Below are 21,819 nucleotides of genomic sequence, written 5' to 3' on the forward strand. Positions count from 1 at the left end.
TGGAAGACCTCTCTCTCTGTCTCTCCCTCTCACTGTTTGCAACTCTACCTCTCAAATAAATAAATGAAAAAAGAAAATAAACTCAGAAATATAATTTCTTCATTTTAAAGAAATAATCATATTACAAAAAATTGTGAAGAATAAGAAGGAAAAAATCAATTGTGGCCCAAAACCCAAACATAACTATAGTTGGCATACTGGTATGGACCCTTCAGTTACAATCAAGATGCAGGTATTAAATGCTACTTTACAATTAATGTGAGATCAGTTGTTCTTCATGGGACTACAACTCACAAAGTGAAATGGACCATTATTGACTTAACCATTTCTCATATGTGAAGCAACTTGGTTGCTCTTACTTTTTTCACAATTACAAACAAACCAAAGGTGAAGGTTTTAACAAACAGCAGTTATTCTTACTTCAGATTACGTTCTTAGTCTGGATTCATAGACATAAACTTCTTGAAACAAAGGGGATGAGAACATTCACAGCTCTTAGACAAGCCTCCTCCAGTGAGGACTGGTTACGGTTCCAAGAACATTGGCAACAACCTCTAGTCCAGGAAGCCTCCTGAAATTGCTATTTCATTTAATTCTGCATTTAGCCCCTCAGTCTCACCTGAGATAACCAGTCACCAAGGAAATAAACCTCAAACAAAACTTATAATATTACAGTGTTTTTCATAAATTTCTATGTTGAATTACTGTAATCTACACACCATCATAAATGGCATTTTATAAAGTCAATGTTTATTTATTCTCCTTTTTTTTCCCTTCATTTTTGCCCCCAGAAATCTTTTATTTAAGGAATAAAAACCTCATGCTTTTCATAAATACAACTTTAGGAATACAGTGAATCTTCTCTCCCACCCACACACCCACCCCTCTTCCTCCTCAACCTGCATGTAACAGTTGTAGTGTGAGGGGCATTTGGCCCAGTGGTTCAGGTGCTCATACAGATGCTGGGGCCCCCATCTGAGTGCCTGGGTTAGGTTTCCGGCTGCAGAGCCCAATTCTGTCTTCTTGCTAATGGGGTCCCTGAGAGGCAGCAGTGAATATTCAAGTAGTGGGTGCTTGCCACCAACATGGAAGGCTGGGACTGAATTCCTGGCTCCTGGCTTCAGCCCAGCCCAGCCCTGCCCTGACACTCTGCGGGAATAGGGAGTAAATAGGTGGGTGGGAGCTCTTTCTCTCTCTCTGTTTCTCTCTGCCTCTCAAACAAGTTAATTTTTTTTGAGTTGCTCTATAAGAAATGTTTCCACTGTTTACTAAACAACCTTGTTCAATATACAATGCTCTTATATACACAAGAGCTAAAGTTCACTCACGTCTCTTTTACGCTGATCCTTTTTCAACTGTGCGATCTCTCTGTTTCTTCTAGACTCCGTCAATCTGGCTTTCTCTTGCTCTTCTTTCATTTGCTTCATTAGACGAACCTAAAATTAGGCATACACAGCTACTGGGATTGCTCCTCAGAATGTTCAGCACACAAACCGCACACAAGAAAGGAAACACTTAGAAATCTGAGCACTTAAGAAGAAAACATGTAGAGTTTTGCTGTCCACTTTAAATAGCCAAGTCTCACTTTTGCAGGATTAAAACATTATTTCAAATACATTTCCACTGACCTGCTTAGTGGTCTATGCTTCTAATATTCAGTGTTCAATTGTTTGATAACTAGAATGAGATTTTTACTACCAACAATGGCTTGACAGTGAACCAGTTACTTAAATTCTCTAGGCTTTGATTTTCTCATCTATGAAATGGAAATTATATTTCCATATCACTGGACTGTTGTGAGAATTCAACCAGTTAATACCTGTCCAATGCTTGTAACACTGCCTGGCATATAGATATAGCCTAATAAATTTTACCTATTGTTATTGTTGTCATCAGCAACTACAGAAAAACCTAACTATTTCCTAAAGCATTCCTATGCCAGCTATTTTATGGAAACTACACAGATTTTCATGCCTAAGAGTAATCATTCTTAAAAACAGGTAACAGGGCCGGCGCCGCAGCTCAATAGGCTAATCCTCCACCTTGCGGTGCTGGCACACGGGGTTCTAGTCCCGGCTGGGGCGCCAGATTCTGTCCTGGTTGCCCCTCTTCCAGGCCAGCTCTCTGCTATGGCCCGGGAGTGCAGTGGAGGATGGCCCAAGTGCTTGGGCCCTGCACCCGCATGGGAGACCAGGAGAAGTACCTGGCTCCTGGATTCGGATCAGCGCGGTGCGCCAGCTGTGGCAGCCATTGGAGGGTGAACCAACAGTAAAGGAAGACCTTTCTCCCTGTCTCTCTCTCTGTCTACTCTGGCTGTCAAAAAAAAAAAAACAGGTAACAGATCAAGCCCACATATTCTTTGCTCAGAGGAAGAAAACTTGTATTTTTCTACGCTCATGAAAAATAAACACCAAATTCAAGACAGTTTTTACCTCCTGGGGAATGGGTATAGGACCAGGAAGAGGTACACAGAAATCTTAGTGTCTACTTATAACACCTTAAACTAGACCGTTGGTACAGTATGTATTGTGTTGTCACCCTTCCCCCGCAATGTGAAATATTTTACACTTTTGTTAACGATGTGTAAAGGTTTTCAGAGGAGGACTATCTCTCAAGGTCTAAGACATCCTGCCGACTGCATGATTGTCAGCTACACTAGAGAGGGTGTGACCCTCAGCTGAGCGTTGGCCCTTGGAAACAACTTCTAATGTCAAAGTAAGTACATCACTTGCAGAACTGGGTTACTTTTTTTTTTTTTTAATTTCATTTCTATTTCTTTTTTTTTTTTTTAACTTTTATTTAATGAATATAAATTTCCAAAGTACAGCTTATGGGTTATAATGGCTTCCCCCCTCCCATAACTTCCCTCCCACCCGCAACCCTCCCCCTTTCCCGATCCCTTTCCCCTTCCATTCACATAAAGATTCATTTTCAATTCTCTTTATATACAGAAGATCAGTTTAGTACATATTAGGTAAAGATTTCAACAGTTTGCCCATATAGCAACATAAAGTGAAAAAACTACCATTGGATTACTAATTATAGCATTAAATAACAATGTACAGCACATTAAAGACAGAGATCCTACATACTAGTTACTTTTCACTGAATATGGAAGGAACCACAATGATATTTTTGTCCCAAATGACACCAGCATCTTCAACATCCAGTTTACGGGAAAACGTAATCCATACCTTTGTTTTTTTCATTTCCATCACATCCTGCTGCAGTTTCTTCAGCTGCTTTTCATACTGAGACTGATTTTTCAGCAGCCTGGCGTGCTCCTTCTGAGCTGCCTGAAGCCTCTGCAATTCCTTGTTCATGGCTTGCAGCTTCTTCTCATATTCGGACTTAACCTTTTTTGCCTTTTCTTCGGAGTAAGACTCTACTGAACCTAAGTGAGCAAAGGATACTTGTACTGACTTGTTTTTGTGAGACGCAGATTATCACGTCACAGATTCACAGCCTATGGCCTTGGAGAAAAGCTCCCTCATACACACACCCCGGAGGCCAGGGATTATTCCACCATCCTTTTCTTATCCTTTTTTTTTTTTTTTTTAAGATTTACTTATTTACTTGAAAGTCAAAGTTTTAGAGAGAGAGAGAGAGATTTCCAATGGTTGGCTCTCTTCCCAAATGGCTGCAATGGCCACAACTGGATCAAGCCACAGTGAGGAACCGGGAACTTCTTCCAAATCTCCCATGTGGGTGCAGGGGACCAAGACTTTGGGCCATCTTCTGCTGCTTTTCCCAGGCCATTAGCATGGAGCTGGATCAGAAGTAGGGCAGCCAATACACAAACTAGTACCCACGTTGCAGGTGGCAGTTTAACCCGCTATACCACACCATTACCCCCTCTCTTCTTTTCTTAACTTGTTTCACAATTATTGGAATTTGTTCTTCTTATTTCTATGTCCCTCATGGATTGAATTTCTCGCTTTGGCCTGGCACAGTCCAGGCTGTGCGGGCATTTAGGGAGTGAACCAGTAGATTAGAGTGAGTTCTCTCTTTCTCTGCCTCTCAAATAAGTACAAATAATAATAAAGTTAACTCTATACTGATAATAAATAAATAAATATGTCCCCATTGTAAAACAGAAAAACAAACACACAGTTAGGTGAAAATACTTAAATACCTATATAGCACTACAAAAAGAACAATAATATTTAACATAATGAGACAAATCTATAATAACTAAATATTTATTTATTTATTTATTTATTTGACAGGTAGAGTATAGAGAGTGAGAGAGAGAGACAGAGAGAAAGGTCTTCCTTCCATTGGTTCACTCCCCAAATGCCCACAAGAGCCAGAGATGGGCCAGGGCAAAGCCAGGAGTCAGGAATTCAAGCCAGGTCTCCCACATCAGTGGCAGAGACACCTCCTTCCTCCTCCCGACAAGAGTATGTATTACAGAAAGCGGGAACTGAGAAAGAAGCCATGGCCTGAACCCAATATGGGATGCAGGCTCCCAAGCAGAGACTTGACCAGTGCATCACATGGCCACTTGCACACTAACATTTAATACAGCTAGAGAACCATAAAGCAACATACATAATTTTTCAAAAAAAACTCATACTTTGCTTTGCAAAAAATAATAATAATGTGACTCCAACTCTTTTCTCCTACAGGAAGAGAAGGCAAAACCCCACTTGCTGATTCCACTTGACCCTTTACGTGAATCCCATGGAATTCTTACCCAGGTTCTGAAGCACCTGGTCTCTCTCCAGCTGAGTGTCCCGGATCTTATGCTGCAGCATCATCAGCTTCTCCTCATACTGCCTTTTCAGTGTCTGCAGCCTCTTCTGGCTGTTTTCTAGCTCATCAATCAGCTTTTGCTTAATCGCAATTTCACAAGTAATGTTCGCCAAGTCTGCTTGGTAGTTGGCTATTTATAAAGGAAGAAAATAAAAATACTAGGAATATGCCGAATTATCGTAATTCCAGCTTTCAAACCACAACATAAAGAGTCCTCATCAACATCCAGATATTCACTTGGTAGCGATTAGGAAATTTTCTGGAGAATGAAAAACTAAAAAGGTGAACAGAAAGTGTTCTCATTAGTCAGGGACAACAGACGCTATGTGTACCAAACAAACGTGCAGACAATACAACGCCTGTCCCAAGCAGATGAAGCTTAGGTGCCTTGGAGGGCGCAAGTGAGTCAGGACGAATAAAAGCTGTATTCATCACAGGTGAAATGGATGCTTTCTTTGTGGCAACTAATAAATAAAGTACAAGAAAAATGTAACGTAGATGAGTGACATCAGCATCTCGAGATTCGATTATTGCTTACAGCCCTTGTCTGTGTTCTTGAGGACCAGTGGTCTTTCTACTGACTACTTGTTGAATTCTTTATTTAGTGGAGGGTTAAGCTTGTGATTATAAAGTAAACTGAAATTATGTCATCGCAAAAATTAAAAGAAAAAAAATAAAGAAAGGGAGTAGTGACAGTGAGGGGGGAAGGTGGGAAGCATCACTATGCTTTTTAAAGCTTTATATGTGAATGAAATCTGTCCTTTTATATAAATCAATAAATTTTTTTTAAAAAAGAGATCATTCTTCAAACTGTAAGCAAATTAAAAAAAGAGCTTTCTGTGAAAGCCAAAACAAGTTCACCAAATGAAGTCTGGCCTATGCGAAAGTGCAAGTACCTTTTTCATCTGATTCGGAATCTGAATCATCAGAGCTTTCTCCCCCTTCCATGTCATCTTCCTCCTCCTCCTCCTCTTCTTCCTCCTCCTCATGATCACTCACTTCTTGGCACTCTTCCTAAAATGCGATTTGCAATCATTAAAAGCACAACACTGGCAAAGAAACTAGTGACCTCATTAAGTAAGAGAATGCAAACTACAAAGTAGAGAAACACAGAACTTTTACTTTTCATCAGTTCAAAAATTATTCCAAGAATTTCATGTTATTATTAATAATTTTATCTTGCAACAAAGACCATTTTATCCATCATGGCATTCTCTCTTTTTTTCTCTCTCTCTCTCTCTCTCTCTCTCTCTCACACACACACACACACACGGCCTTCCTAATACACCAGGCAGAACTGCCAATATTTTACAGTTCACATTCTGAAGAAAGAAGTCCTCAAGGAAGTGGTGCAACCTAGATGCATGAAAACCATTTCCTTCTCTACATGCAATACAGTACAGTCATCAGCAACCAGGAGCAAGCTGACCCAGTGACTAAAACACACAAATTCACCCTTTCACACTTACCACTTCCAGCTCATTACTCTCTCTCTCTGAAACCCCTTTGTCTTCCTTCTTCTCCTGGTCAGTATCTGTATTATCCTCTTTATTAGCCACACTAAAAAAAAAAAAAAAAAAGGAATGGAAAGGTATAGTGTTAAAGTGGAGAGGAAAATTATTTTTTCTATCAAATTTTTAAAAACTATTCACTACATGTGAAAAAAATTTAAAGTTGGTCAGTTGACTGCACAAAGCTATTCCATCTAATGCTTCAGAGAAAAATGGAAAACTTGCTCAACCAACGGTACACTGATTCGTATCACTGGGAAAGGCTAATTGTCTAGAAACACTGAGAGATGGATGACATCCTGAAGCATGAGATCTGGTAAGACAGCTAAGAAATAGCCACAGCAACAACCAACTAACACAGTGCAACGCAATCGAACTGCAAAACAAATCGAACATTTTTGTTTTCTCATCTGAATACCTTAAACTTCTCCTATATTAATACAAAGATATAACAACTGATGCCCTAATAATACTAAGGATAAATCTAAAGCCCCCAAATTGTTCTGCTCTCAGTAAGTTTGTCTACACTGGCTGGACCCCCTCAGAGTGCCCCCTTTCCAGTAGCAGCATAAACGCTTTATTCTTATGTCATTCCCAACAGCAGAGGGGCTGCTTCTCACTATGTTCTCCGGAGTGGGTCTTTGAGGGCTAGCAATGTGGTGTAGCAGGATAAGCTGCCACTTGGGATGCCAGCATCCCATATGGGCAGCAGTTTGCACACCGGCTGCTCCATGTCCAATCCAGCTCTCTGCTTATGTGCCTGGGAAGGCAGCGGAAGTGGGGCAGACTGGCACTAGACTCCCACATTTAACCAAGCTAAATAACACCAAGAAAGTGAACTTCAAGTGAATCTATCTGAGGAAGATTTGTTTTTGTGCTACATTTTCAAATCACTAAGAAAAAAAAGAATACTCTAATAAGGCAATAATTCTCCAAATAAAATTCCTCTAGAAAGAACTTGAAACCCCTATCAGAATAGATTCATAGCAGCTATCATTTCATTCTGTTATATTAAATAATACTATGAATTTATATTTAGCTTCAAGGCAAAAAAATTAATCTCATTAATACCCTGTTATTATTCCATAACTCTAAAGTTTAATTCTAGCCTTCTTTTCTAAGATATTTTTGTACTCAGAGCAACATGAGGTTCAATATTTTTCCCTGTAAGCATTCTTTGGAGTTTGTTGTATTTACTCTCTGTCTTTTCCACTAGACTGTAAGCCTCACTGGGGCAGGGATATTCATGTCTGGCTCAGCACTACAACCCTGAGAGGGCCTGGCATCCAATAATGTGTCTGTTAATTAAATCAACCCCTGTAAACTATGCACAAACATTTCAGTTTTTTCATGCACTAGCTGATACTGGAGCGCAACAGTACAGCTGAAAGGTGCATAAAGACGCACGGAATACAGCACCTCTCTGGACTGAAGGGGAGATACCAGCAGGAATGCGAAAAAACAGACTCAGCTGGAGCACTCAGGTAAATTGTAACAGGGCTCTATGACTACCCTTAACTCCCGGAGCTACAGAGAAACACACTTGCAAACCAAGACCCAGGTAGGAAAAGACTTCAAGACAGACAGGAAACAATGTTATGTGATATACACAATGTCACTAGGGTTGCTTATAATATGTCATGACTGCAGATTCTAGCATGCATTTCAGGCTGAGAATCTATAGCAAAACGTCCCTTCATCCAGTCACCCAAGTAGAAGGCCAACAACACATACCCCAGCCACGCTGCACACTAAGGGTTAAGGTCTGAGGCTGAGGGCTAAGGGAAGGAGACTGTGTCAGGTAGACTTGCCCCTGGGCCTGCTACCTGCTCCCCTGTGCAGTGCCCTATCCCACCTGCGACTGCCGCAGCACTCAGCTTCTGTTCTTGTCAATTCCTTCATTATGTCCCTGCCAAATTCCCTTCCGCTGGGGTTGTAACCACATGGCCCCCTTATTCTGAACACATGACAGTATTTTCACTTACATGTAGATTTAACTCATATACGCTGTTCACACCACTCTGATGCAGAAAGAATCAGCAGTCATAACTTTACAAGTTTCGTTTATCTTAACAAATCACTTAAAGTGTAAACTCTTAAAATACACATTGACACTTATAATCATTGTAACTCAAATATTCAAGTTTTCCTTGATAAACTGAGGCAAATTGGTACCTAAGTTAACTAAGCAGCAAAGGAAGATATTGAAATCTGCACTTTATATAAAATCAGAATCTTGGGAGCTGGAAGGAACATTGGCGATTAACCCTTTCATTTAGCAAACAAAAAAGAAACTGCGGCCTGGGGCAGCTGATTCACTAGAGGGGACGCACTAGGAGTCCTTCCTCCCAGGTCCGTATACCAGAATCTTGCGCTCAAAGTTCAGGTCACAGGCGAGAAGCACCTGCAACACCCAGGAGCTGCTGGAGCTGCAGAACCCCAGGCTCCAGCACGGTCCTCCTGAGCCAGACTCTTCAGAGGATCAAACGCCCAGGAGAAGGGCTGCCCTGGAACACCAACTGCCCTCTCTCTCCTTCAGGGGTCACGTAGAGCCGCACGTGAGCTCTGCTCGCTCAGCACACTGAAAAGACTGAGACTTGTGGGGAATAAAATGCGTCCATACACAGCTCTAACAGGGCACCTCATTTCGACTTTTCATTAAGAAGAAATTCCATAACTATAATGCTTAATTTAATTCCAGCAGAAAATATGTATTCCTAAGCATATATTGGTTAAGTGAGTTATAGTATTACTGATAGTTACAAAGTTGCAGAAAACTTTTAAAAAGTTATAGACTTAAGGAATATAAGTATGTACATGAAAAAATATATATTACTGAAATTATGAAATTGTACTATGGAATGTATATTATAAGGTAATTTTCAGAAAATAAAAACATTAAGCATTAAAATATTTAAAGATATTCACTTAACTGTATAGCAAAAGTTCTCAAATTCTTATTTAAATAGATGAAAAATTTAGTTGAGAAAAATCTATGAGGACAAGTTCTGCTAAGAAATAAAACACTACTTGACATTTGCTTTACCAATCACAATACCAAAAAAAAGAAAAATGCAGAACAGAGGAATTTGGCTTCTGAATGTGCCCAAGATGCAAACAAAAAAAGTGACACTCCTGATTTTGATGCCCACTTCAAATACATTTTAAATGCGGAAACTGCTTTTAAATTTTAACCTCAGGGATGCCTCGCAATTTTCACTGTAGTAAGGCCACAGTTTCCTTTTGATTTGTTGCCATTTTAATGTTGTTTTCTGACAAGATTACTCCAAGTAAAGGAGAGAGGAGGGAGGGGCACACCCATGACCGCACACACAGAAGCAAAGTATCAATTCCCACCCCAGTTATAACGTCCACCCTGCTCACAAGTTTCTGAATAATAAATAATTACTGATTTTTTATTAATTATATTGCATTCTTGGTCATTTTTAGAGTAGAAAAGGTAATTCATTATCATAATTATGATATCTGGAAATCATATGAAATTGCCCGAATTTAGATTCAAATAACTAGTGAAGGTTTTGTTCCTTAAAAGTACATTGTTAAAATTTGTTTTGACATGTCATTTTTATAAAGTCATCATTTCTTTTTGGAGCACCCAGTTTATCTAGTCTGAAACAATCTATAATTCTATAACACATCTTCTTGTGAATGGCAACTAAGTATGCAAATGACATTTTAATGAAAAACCTGGGAAATATTCCAACCTTCTTTCTTCTCGACTGCTTTCCTCAAGTTTCTGTAGCCTTCAAAATCACGGGGCACAGTATTGGAAGGCCAAGCCAATGAAGGACAAACCCGACAGTAAAAGGCGAGAGTGGTGAGGAGGTAAAAATGATACATGAGCTTGAAGACTTCAAAATGAATTTTAAAAGATATCATCAAAGGACAATACACAGTAAAAAGGCAATACATTCTGAATGAATAAAAAGTAAGTAGGAAATCATGCAGCATTGTGTCTAAGAAGAGTATACAGATTCTCAGTTGACTGGTTCAACATTACAATGCAGTCTCATGGTCACTGATCATGGGATGCCATTGAACTTATTATTCTATAGTGAATTTTTTGTCAGCTTCTCAAAAAGCCTGCTTTCAATAAGGTCCTCCTCTGTTTAGACCTTTACAGAAGATCTTTTCACATCATCATTAAAACAATTTCACAAAGTAATGCCTTTATACCATAACATGAAAATATCACTAATACTACATACTAGGATTCTACTTTTGAAAATGCATTTTCAATTTTAATATTTACATGTGAACATTAAATCTAAAAAATAAATTCTATTTCAAAATTATACATGAAATGGTATGACAGGCAAATGAGTATGGTTGTTATGAAATCAATGAAAAACTGTGGTTTATTAATTAGAAATAAAATCTCATAATATTAAGGTTAAAGATTTTATTATACTAATTGTCATAAATAACCTACCAAAAGGAAATATCTAAGGCAAAGTTTTAAAAAATGGGGAATGCAGTACTTTCCACTAATAAGGGATTTTTGCATCAGAAAAGTATAAGACTTTAGATTCAGTTAATTTGCAGTATAATTTAATCAATATCCAACACACAAGCATGGGGAATCTTCAATCAGTGAAACGTACTGTATACCAGGATTTGTTGTATAGACAAAAAGATAGATGTGCTAGGCTCCAATGATCATGTATCAATATGGATACAGCATCCTTCTACTAGAATTCCAAAACTGTTGTTGGAATCACTAGTATTTATGAAATGAAGTGACTGAGCCAAGACAAGCATTATTTCATCAAGACTATTTTTCTCATACTGATTTTGTAAGTGTGCTCACACAGGATTTTTATTCATGGGTCTGTGGCCATTTCTCATAGTCACCCTCTAAAGAGCGATGAAAATACGAGGATAGCAATCTTTCTGAGAAGTAAGTATGCAGACCGACATCTACCCAGGATCAAATGGTCTAGTCCTAAAACTAGAAAAGGAGAGAAATCTGTGTGTTTCTACAGTTTCAACCAGGGTCACTCGATGCAAACAGAGTGCAGTCTGATAGACAAGTGAAGTCTTTCATGTTCCAAGTCATTTTAAGCTAGATATCCAAAATAAGGGACTGAATGTGTAGCTGATAAATTTTCTTTGTCCAAACACACACAAAAAAGGAAACAATATTTACATCTAAACTGCGCTTAGATTGAGCAAGCAGGCTTAGACTGACAATAATAAGCTTACCAAGTCCCAAAAGATCGGGGTCCCTGGTGGAGAGCTGAAATTTTCTGTTTTCGACATAAAGAAATTTTTTTTACCTTACGCAAGAGAGCTATGTCAAAATGTATAAATGACATGAGCTAATAAATGAGCTTTAAATGCCTTCCTGATTGCCTCTTTAAAAAAAAAATTACAATTGAGGGCAGCACTGTGGCATAGCAGGTAAAGCAGCCACCTGTGATGCTGGCATCCCACATGGGCACTGGTTTGAGTCCTGGCTGCTCCACTTCCCATACAGCTCTCTGCTAATGTGCCTGGGAAAGCAGTGGAAGATGGCTCAAGTCCTTGGGTGCCTGTACCCACATGGGAAACCTGGAAGAGGCTCCTGGCTCCTGGCTTTGGACTGACACAGCTCCAGCCATTGCAGCCCTTTGGGGAGTGAACCAGTGGATGGACTACGTCTCTCTTTCTCTCTCTCTCAACCCCCCTCATCCCCAGCCTATCTGTAACTCTGCTTTTAATTACATAAATCTTTAAAGACAAATTACGGGGCTGGTGCTGCGGCTCAGTGGATTAACGCCCTGGCCTGAAGCGCCGGTATCCATATCAACACCAATTTGAGACCCGACTGCTCCACTTCTGATCCAGCTCTCTGCTATCGTCTGGAAAAGCAGTAGAAGATGGCCCAACTCCTTGGGCCCCTGCACCAGCGTGGGAGACCAGGCAGAAGCTCCTGGCTCTTGGCTTTGGATCGACCCAGCTCCAGTCGTTGTGGCTAATTGGGGAGTGAACCATCGGATGGAAGATCTCTCTCTGTGTAACTCTTTCAAATAAATAAATCAATCTTCAAAAAAAAAAAAAAAGACAAATTACAATTGGAGCCAGCATTGTGGTGTAATGGATAAAGCTGCTGCCTAAGATGCCAGCATCCCACACAGGCATTGGTTCAAGACTTCTGATCCTGCTCTCTACTAATGCACCGAGCAATGCAGTGGAAGATGGCCTACATGTTTGGGTCCCTGCACCCATATTGGAGACCCAGAAGAAGCTCCAGGCTCCTGGCTTCAGCCTGACTCATCTCCAGCCACTGAAGCCATTGGGGAGTGAATCAGCAAATGGAAGATCGATCTCTCTTTCTCTCTCTCTCTCTCTGTCTCTCTCTCTAATACTGCCTTTCAAATACATAGATAAATCTTTTAAAAAATACAATCAACAGTTCATAAAGACAGTTGAGGGGCAGAGAAATAATCTAATGCCCTGACACTTCTCCATAATTTAGTGGAGCTCAGTTTTTTTGTTAGCCCCTCTTCTGTAGCAGGTGAGAGACAGAGACCAATCTCACCAATCACTCTTAACATTTGTGTACTTGAACAATAAGTATAGTGTCTTCAATTAATTACAGGTAAATAACCTAGCTAAACCCTGGACCTTTGTTTTCCTATCTCTACACTTTTGGTTTATTTTACAGCTCAACAGAAAACAAGCACTAAACAAGCAGAAGTGCAACCCTTAAAACTTCATCTATTTGCTACCAATTACACCTTTGACAAACACAGTGGCAGAAGATGAGGAAACTGAGGTAAAGAGGACTGGGGGCAAGCTCCCGAAACTCAAGCACAATTTTTGTCATCAATGAGCCAGCTGCTCCTCCTCCCACCAACTCCTCCACTGTCAGATGTCCTGAGACCAGCTACACAAAGTAAAATAAATTAGATAACAAGGATGCCCTAAACAACATGGAGCCGAAGCAAACAGGGACATAGCCACAAAAGTCAGAGTAGCTTCCCAGAGCCCAGCCCTGAAGTCAAGTCCCAGATGAGGTTTAGAAACTCTAAGACAAAAGAAGGGGAAACATCTTCCCTACTGTGTTTGATTCTTTTTTTTTTTTTCTTTCATTAAGTTATACTGCCCAAAATTTCACCATGTGGATTCAGGGATCCTTTCAAAAGTTATAAACAACCTAGAAAGGAAACTCATTAGCCATCAGTCATTTCCAGCGGCGTGAATTTCCTTCACGCAGATGGCTTTGCTCCTGAAGATAAAGAAGAAAAGTAGATAACTCTGAAATCGGGAGCACTCTGGGGAATGGACAATGGGTGGAGGCTGACTTGGGTGAGAAGTGGACAGCGGGAGGGAGGCACAGGTCAGGGCAGCACTGGCCACAGAACATCAGCAAGAACAAAAGACTAAAGCAGAAACTCACAATTGGTTTCCCCAGAGATTGGCTGTCACTCACCAAAGGGAAGATTTCTTTATTCTATTTGACCTTGCCTACTCCCTGCTAAATGGCGGTTACCACACTACAAAATGTGCAAGAATCACTTTGTGTTGGTGAGCTAGACGGCACGTATCTATAACATTTTCTAGAGAAAAGTTAGTCTGAACTCCTCAACAACTAATTTTTTAATGAACTGAAACTTGGAACTTTGCAATGTCCTCCTGATAAAAGAGATACATACGAGACATGCAATGCAACTCAACCAAAATCTACCCCTCCAGACAGGAGCTACCGTACCCAGGCAACTCCCCCAGAACGCTCAGCCCCCACTCTGTAAAGCTGCTGTCATTCTAAACACTTCTGGGCTCTTGGCTTACTGCTTGTTTTTATTACTGTTTGACTATATTGTTTGTCCATATTTTTACACACTTGCTCTTAGCCAAAAGGCCAAGAAGCGATTGCTTGTCCATATTTTTAAAATGGGAACTTACATGACATGCTTCAAAAGTTATTAGGACCAAAATATGATGAGCTAAATGCTTTATCAAACTCAGTAAAATAATATTCATTTTTCATATAAAACATTTCAGTTTAGTGTGGTAAGACAAATTCCATTAAATTCTATGCATTTTTATAAATAGTAATATGAATTCATAAACTGCCCCCTCAATACTTTTATAAAACATAGTGTTTGTACATAATATTTAAAATATATAAGGTAAATTTTTTAGGCTCAGAAATTAAATAGGTGGCAGTTTTTCAAAGATGTACTATATGATGTGTTTGAAAATGCCTGATAGATCATTTTCAAAAGCGTTCTGGAGTACTAATTTGGGGAAAGTGGTAATTTTTCTCAGTCTAAGCTGTCACTTCTTCTAGGCCTTACCCTTTTGTTAGGAAATAACTTATTTTCTTTCTGAGAAAATACTGTACTTAAATACTTAAATTTACATTTAAATCTAGTTGCTTAGTGAGTTCTATTAGCATTTACTATTATTTTTATCATAATAATTACTATGTATCATACTCACTGAATTAGTCAAAACTTTCCATTTTGATATAACTACTATCTTTTTAAATTATATTTACCTTACAAAGGATAGGAGTTTGATAATAAGGCACCAAGACACATCATAATAATTATGTGTATTTCCATAGTACTATTTATCAGTTTAAAATGTTTGTTAGCATTCTTTGTCACAAAAAAAGAGAAAAAACCTTAACCAAATTTGGGATACCTATCACTACCATAAGTTTGACCAAAGCAGCATTTCTACCGATTTTCCACTTCTCAAACTCAACAGATGATTAAGGCAGTATCTCTAAACTTACCTCAAAAGCAAAGGGCAAAATCAGTTCAAGACCTTGAAAAATATACCTTGCTTATATTCATTTATTATTCCGGAACACAAGCCACCTAGCACTTACAAGCAAGCCCTTGCATTTGCCATTTTTATCAACTACAGAATCAGATTTTACAAGTCAATGGTAAGTCATGTGCAAAAGTCTCATGTCACTCCAGCAGTATGTTGGGAAACACTGGTTTCAGTAATCCTAGGATCATTACTTCAGCCTTAATTGCCATCCAAAAGAGGAGAGCTAATCATTATACATTTCATAATGCTACCACAGTCAGTCATCCATGAGAAACTCCTATTAAGACATGAATATCTCAAGAATGCAATTCCAATGGCAATGCCTCCTAACCATAAGAGTGTAACTCCTCGTTTTAATTATGCCAATCACTCATTTTTGCTCAAGGACACAAAGCAGAGTCAATTTGAAGAATGTAAGCTTCCCTTGACTTTGATCTATGGACTATTCAAGAATGAAATGTCTGGTTACCTAAATAAAATTCTACATCTGGGAAGCAAAGCAGCAGGCAATAAGTGACAACAATAACTCCATAAAGCACTCCCTCTGTAACAAACCATGTGACAAGTAAGAGGGCTTCGTCTCCTTTTGAATATCTAGCCAAAAATGCTTAAATTGAATTTGACAGGCATGTTCAAAATATGCTCAGTAAATGACGACTGCACTACAGAATCAATGCATAAGCATGTAAAGAAATTATGAATTTTTTTTCTTTTTTTTTTTTTTTTTGACAGGCAGAGTGGATAGTGAGAGAAAGAGAGAGAGAGAGAGACAGAGAGAAAGGTCTTCCTTTTTGTTGTTGGTTCACCCTCCAATGGCCGCATCGCGCTGATCTGAAGCCAGAAGCCAGGTGCTTCTCCTGGTCTCCCATACGGGTGCAGGGCCCAAGGACTTGGGCCATCCTCCACTGCACTCCCCGGCCATAGCAGAGAGCTGGCCTGGAAGAGGGGCAATCGGGATAGAATCTGGCGCCCCACCCGGGACTAGAATCCAGTGTGCCGGCGGGCACCGCAAGGCAGAGGATTAGCCTGTTAAGCCACGACGCCAGCTGAAATTATGAATATTTAACCACTCTCACATTACAAGTGGTCAGATTCTCATCTTCTGCTCTCTACACCCAGCTGACCCAGCTGATTTCAGAGGGAGATATTATCAGGTTGCAAGGAAGAAAAAGCCTCCAAAAGTGGGGAAAAGCGGAGGGACTCTTGGCTGGAAGATCCGGAAAGCTTAAAATACCCTGGGCAGCTCTCGCGTAATCAAATAAGAAGCCCTACGGAAAGTACGAAAGAGAGCAAATGACGTTATATGACATTCAGATGGATTAGTTTAGCCTTTAGTTAAACTAATCTACAATGGAATGAGAATAGCCATGAGACCAGTTAATTGCTTTAGGAAATGGAAAAAAAACAAAACACTGAGTTGTAATGACACAGCAAGCTTTGCACACAAGATGAATGGAATGCAAAAGCAGGTATTAGGAGAAATAAAAGAACTTCTAATAATAATTTTACCTGTCACAGCCTAAATAAAATTCATTACCATACTTTTATCCTCAACTTATTTTTCTTACATATATATTGAGATAGGGCATAAAACAGTATATACTTGTCATTGTCAGCTAACTTAAATGATTTATGTCGTATAAGACTACATATACCCATTGTAACTGCAAATTTAAATAATCCAACAACAACAACAAAAAAAACATGATTCACATAGCGGTCATTTTATATTACTACCTTCTTTTCTTCTTCCTTTCCTTCCTTTTCAGCTTCTCTAAGTCTTTCTTGGCTAGATCTATGATTTCAATCGTTTCTTTGTCTGAGGATAATATAGTAGGAGAGAACGTCGACGATCCACTGAAATATGGTGATCTTGCTGTGGCTCTCGTCAAGTTTTTCCGGAGGTTCTCGTTCACGGCTTCACTTTCTAGTAATTTTGCCCTAGTGAATAAAAACATACATAAATTGGAAAATATTTGTATAGTGATTAAAAAAAAAAACATAAAATTTACCACCCCAGCCATTTCTGAATGGACAGCTCGGCAAGACAACAGCAATCTTCCCTTTCCTTCGCTGGCAACCATTCCTTCCCGTCTGCAAATCTGACTGCCTTGGGAATAAGTAGGAAGCATGGTAGATGTGTAGTGCTGCAGGCTGAAAATATTTTCCAAAATGTATTTCAACATGGCTGCAAGGTACAGTATTTTTCATAAATGTCTTAGCAAATACTGACATTTAAGATACTTTTTAATTCACTGACTGAAAAGTTATACATTTGAAAACACATCCTTAGTGGTCTAAACAACTCTGTATCATCAGATGCCAGCAGTAGTAATTAGTTAACTTGAATTTTGGCCAGTGGGCAACAGTTGTTCTTGCTTTGAAAACTCATTATTTAAACTTAAAATATACAAGCAGCATGGTCCCCTCAGTTTGAGTTCCTCATGCACTGGATAATATTAGCATTTCCAAAACTTTGCAAGGAATAGCTAGCCAAACTTGCCCCTCACAGGCTGATAGACGTCTGGCTCCTGAAAATGCCATGGGAAAAGATGATATCTCCAAGGAAACCTAAGTTTTATAATCGAAAACATTCTTTTGTTTGCTCAAGCAGTCCTAATCATGACAAGAGAATAATGTCCCTACTGTTAGTCCCATGTGAAAACGTGGAATGTTGAGATCCGGAAGTACCTGAGACTCGAGGCTAATGGGGAGGCAGAGCCTCTGCATCATTCCCTCTACATACATTGGCTTTAAACTACCAAGAACCCAATTATCTCCCTTAAAATAATAGACATCCAAAGCTAATCTGGCACAGAGTCGCTGAGACAGGACTCCTGGAAGACAATACTACCCATGTCTGTCTCCACACTGTACTACTAAGCCCTCTGCCATATGTCCATGTATTTCACAGGAAGACGCTAGATGATCTGCACCCACTAAGCTCTAGGAGACCCACTAAGCCCAGTGACTCCTCATTAGCTACCAAAATTATACATGAGTCTTAAAATCAGCTAGTGACGTGGTGTACTAAACCCATAAACACAAATATTCTTTAATGAGATTGTTGTAGTATATATCTGACACCACATATGAGGAGAACAATAACCACAGTACGCTTAAATGGCTCAATAGCTACGTATGAGCTTTTAGATTAATTAAATGACTTCAAAGTTAAAGGAATTCTAAGTATGATATCATTGTGTAAACCAAGAAGGCAACAAAAGCACAAAAACTGAACTATTAAAAATTCAAGGTCAGAATTCATGAGTCTCAAATAACAAACAAATGTAAACAATATTTTATGCTTTTCTATATTTTCTATTTCTAGTATAAACCCTCAGTATATATTGAAAAATGCAAAGGATGAATGTGATATAATAAATCAGCTATATTTATATTTATTTATATATATATTTATATATATAGGTTTATTTATATAAACCTATATTTTAATTGGCTCTTTAAAAATTGTATAGTAAATGGCGACTTTTTTTTTTTTTTACCTGATTTTAAAAGCTGGCATTTGGCAAGAGCATACTCAAGGCTTCTTTCATTCTGATGCTAAGGCTAAAACCTCTAGGGCTCACCTCCATAAACCCTAGGCTACATTGGCAGAACCTGCTTTCTGCATATGCTGTAAAGAGAGTTCTCTCTTTCTCCACCTCTCTTCCCACCCACACTCTTGTTGCCACCTGCACTTCATTTCTCAGGAGACTAAGAAGTGAGAAGCCCAGGAAAGTGTATGGACTGGGGCTCTGAGTCTCTAAAGGCCACACCCTTTCCTCAGTAAATACAGAAGAAAATACAAACTTTTGTACGATTGTCAGGAGAATCAATAATGAAAAGAATTTAAAACTTGTCTAATTTGACATTGAACAATGATTTTTATCAAAAATTGGAAACAACATAATTAACTTACAGTAAGGGATTAAATAAATCAATTGAAACCGCACAGTACCACACAGAGCCATACAAAAATCATGTCAGGAAAATACTTAATAATATTGCAAAATGGTTATGAGTCTATCATCAAATTCCAAAAAACATAACAAAGCAACATTCACATTGCTGTTTATTCTGTTGAAGTACGCCAAAATGTTAACATCAGTTTTTGGAATTGTGGGAAATACAGATTATTGAAATTTTCTCTCTTTGAATTTTCCCTATTTTGCAAAAGTTCTACAAAAATTTTAATTCCCTGATCTTACAAGTTTTTTCTCAGCCATACCATGCCATTGTTTGTGTATACAAATGTTACTGATTTTTGTATGTTGATTTCATATCCTGCAACTTTACCAAACTCTCCTATGAGTTTCAACAGTCTGTTAGTAGTGTTTTGGTTCCCCTATATATAGGATCATATCATCTGAAAACATGATCTGACTTTCCAATTTGTGTCCCTTTGATTTCTATTTCTTGCCTAATGGCTCTGGCTAAAACTTCCAGAACTATATTGAAAAGTACTGGTGAGAGTGCACATCCTTGTCTGATTTCAGATATTAGTGGAAAGGCTTCCAACTTTTGCCCATCCAATATGGCAACACCATGGCTAAGAAAGATCTTATAAGATCAGTCCCATTCAGGATAGCTAGAAAAAAATTAAACACTTTGAGGTAAATTTAACAAAGAACGTGAAAGATCACTACAATGAAAACTATAAAACATTAAGGAATGAAACAGAAGACACAAAAAAATGGAAAAATCTTCCACATTTATGGATTGGAATGATTAGCAACATCAAAACTCTACCCAAAGCAATTTACAGGTTCAATGCAATCCCAATCAAAATAATAAAGGACATTCTTCTCAGATCTAGAAAGAATGATCCTAAAATCCATATGTAACCACAAGAGACTTCAAATAGCTAAAGCAATCTTAAACAATAAAAACAAAAATGACAGCATCACAATACCAGATTTCAAGACATGTTACAGGGAAGTTATGATCAAAACAGCTTGGTAGCAACACAAAAACAGATACAAAGACCAATGAAACCCCAGAAATTAATCCACATATCTACAACCAACTAATCTTTGACAAGTGAAATAAAATCATGATAGTCTCTTAAACAAATGGTGCTGGGAAAATCATAGTTCTGTGTGAGAACTATGAAAAAAGACCCCCACCTTACATCCTATACAAAAAACAACTCACAATGAATCAAGGATCTAAACCTAAGACCCAAAACTCTTAAATTACTAGTGGAAAACACAGGAGAAACAATGCAAGACACTGGAATAGGTAAAGAACTCTTGGAGAAGAGCCTGGAAGTACAGGCAATGAAAGCAAAAATAGACAAATGGGATTACATCAAGCTAAGAAGCTTGTAACACAGCAAAAGAAACACTCAACCAACAGAAAGGGAGAAATATTTGCAAAATATGCATCTGATAAAGGATTGATATCAAGAATATATCAGGAGTTCAACAAAGTCAATAACAAAACAAATAATTCAGATAAGAAATGGACAAAGGACATGTATAGGCAATGAAATACACATGGCCAACAGACACAGGAATAAATGCTCAGGATCCCTAGCCATCAGGGAAATGAAAATAAAAACCACAATGAGGTTTCAACTTGCCCAACTAGAATGGCTCTCATTCAAAAATCCAAAACAACAAATGCTGGTAGGGTATGGAGCAAAAGGTGCCCTAATACACTGTTAGTGGGAATGTAGGCTAGTACAATCATTACGGAAGACAGTCTGGAGATTCCTCAGAAATCTGAAAATAGATCTACCAGGTGACTAAGCCATCCCATTCCTCAGAATTCACTCAAAGAAAATGAAATGTGCATATGAAAAGTTATCTGTACCCCTATGTTTATAGCAGCTCAATTCACAGTACAAAGACATGGAACCAATCCAGATGTCCATCAACTGATGACTGGATAAAGAGAATGTGACGTGGCCATTGCTGTGGCGTAGCAGGTAAAGCCACCGCCTGCAGTTGCAGGCATTCCATATGGGCATCAATTCGAGTCCTGGCTGTTCCACTTGTGATCCAGCTCTCCGCTATGGCCTGGGAAAGCAGTAGAAGACAGTCCAAGTGCTTGGGCCCCTGCATCCATGTGGGAGACCTGGAAAAAGCTCCTGGCTTTGGACAGGCCCAGCTCCAGCCACTGCGGCCATCTAAGGAGTGAACCAGCAGATTTAAGACCTTTCTCTCTCTCTCTCTCTAACTCTACCACTCAAATAAATAAATTTTAAAAAAAGAAAATGTGATTTATATACATAACGGAATATTGCTCAGCCATAAAGAGAGTAAGTCCTGTCTTCTGTAACAAAATGGATGCAACTAGAGAGCATTATGATTAGTGAAATAAGCTAGATCTAAAAAGACAAATATCACATGTTTTCTCTGATTAGTGATAGCTAATATATAGAAGACCAAAAAAAAAAAAAAACACTGAATATATAAAAGTGAAAATGACATCCTGTGATTTGATTATAGTTTATTACCCTTTAGAACAGTGGTCTTTCTACTTTTTACTTGTTGAACATTATGCTTAGCCATACACTAAGCCTGTGATTATAAAGTAAGTTGAAAGTATGTCACTATAAAAATTAAACAAGCAAAAAAAAAAAAAAAAAAGCAGGAAGGAAGGGGGCTTGAGGGAAGGAGGGAAATATATCCATAAAAAATGAAATCTGTTCTCAATATGTAATTTTTTTATTTTAACACCCTAAAGAAACAAGAAGTAATAGTGATTATTATTATTTCACAAATAATGTGACTAAGGGAACTAC

At 38.6% G+C, this 21,819-nt stretch overlaps 1 protein-coding gene across 7 annotated transcripts in view; it reads right to left on the reverse strand.

Annotated features, from left to right (window-relative positions):
- The window catches only part of KIF21A (kinesin family member 21A), a 178,028-nt gene that overhangs the window by 42,764 nt on the left and 113,445 nt on the right, over positions 1-21,819 (reverse strand). For all 7 annotated transcript variants that reach the window (XM_062195069.1, XM_062195066.1, XM_062195071.1 and 4 more), the window contains exons 11-16: positions 16,803-17,006; positions 6,228-6,318; positions 5,655-5,772; positions 4,700-4,888; positions 3,195-3,394; positions 1,329-1,436 (exon numbers count right to left, since the gene is read on the reverse strand). In XM_062195069.1, coding sequence (XP_062051053.1) covers positions 1,329-1,436; positions 3,195-3,394; positions 4,700-4,888; positions 5,655-5,772; positions 6,228-6,318; positions 16,803-17,006 — 910 coding nt within the window. The remainder of the gene's footprint in view (positions 1-1,328; positions 1,437-3,194; positions 3,395-4,699; positions 4,889-5,654; positions 5,773-6,227; positions 6,319-16,802; positions 17,007-21,819) is intronic.

This window comes from Lepus europaeus, chromosome 6 (assembly GCF_033115175.1).
Source record: "Lepus europaeus isolate LE1 chromosome 6, mLepTim1.pri, whole genome shotgun sequence".
Classification (NCBI taxonomy): Eukaryota; Metazoa; Chordata; class Mammalia; order Lagomorpha; family Leporidae; genus Lepus; species Lepus europaeus.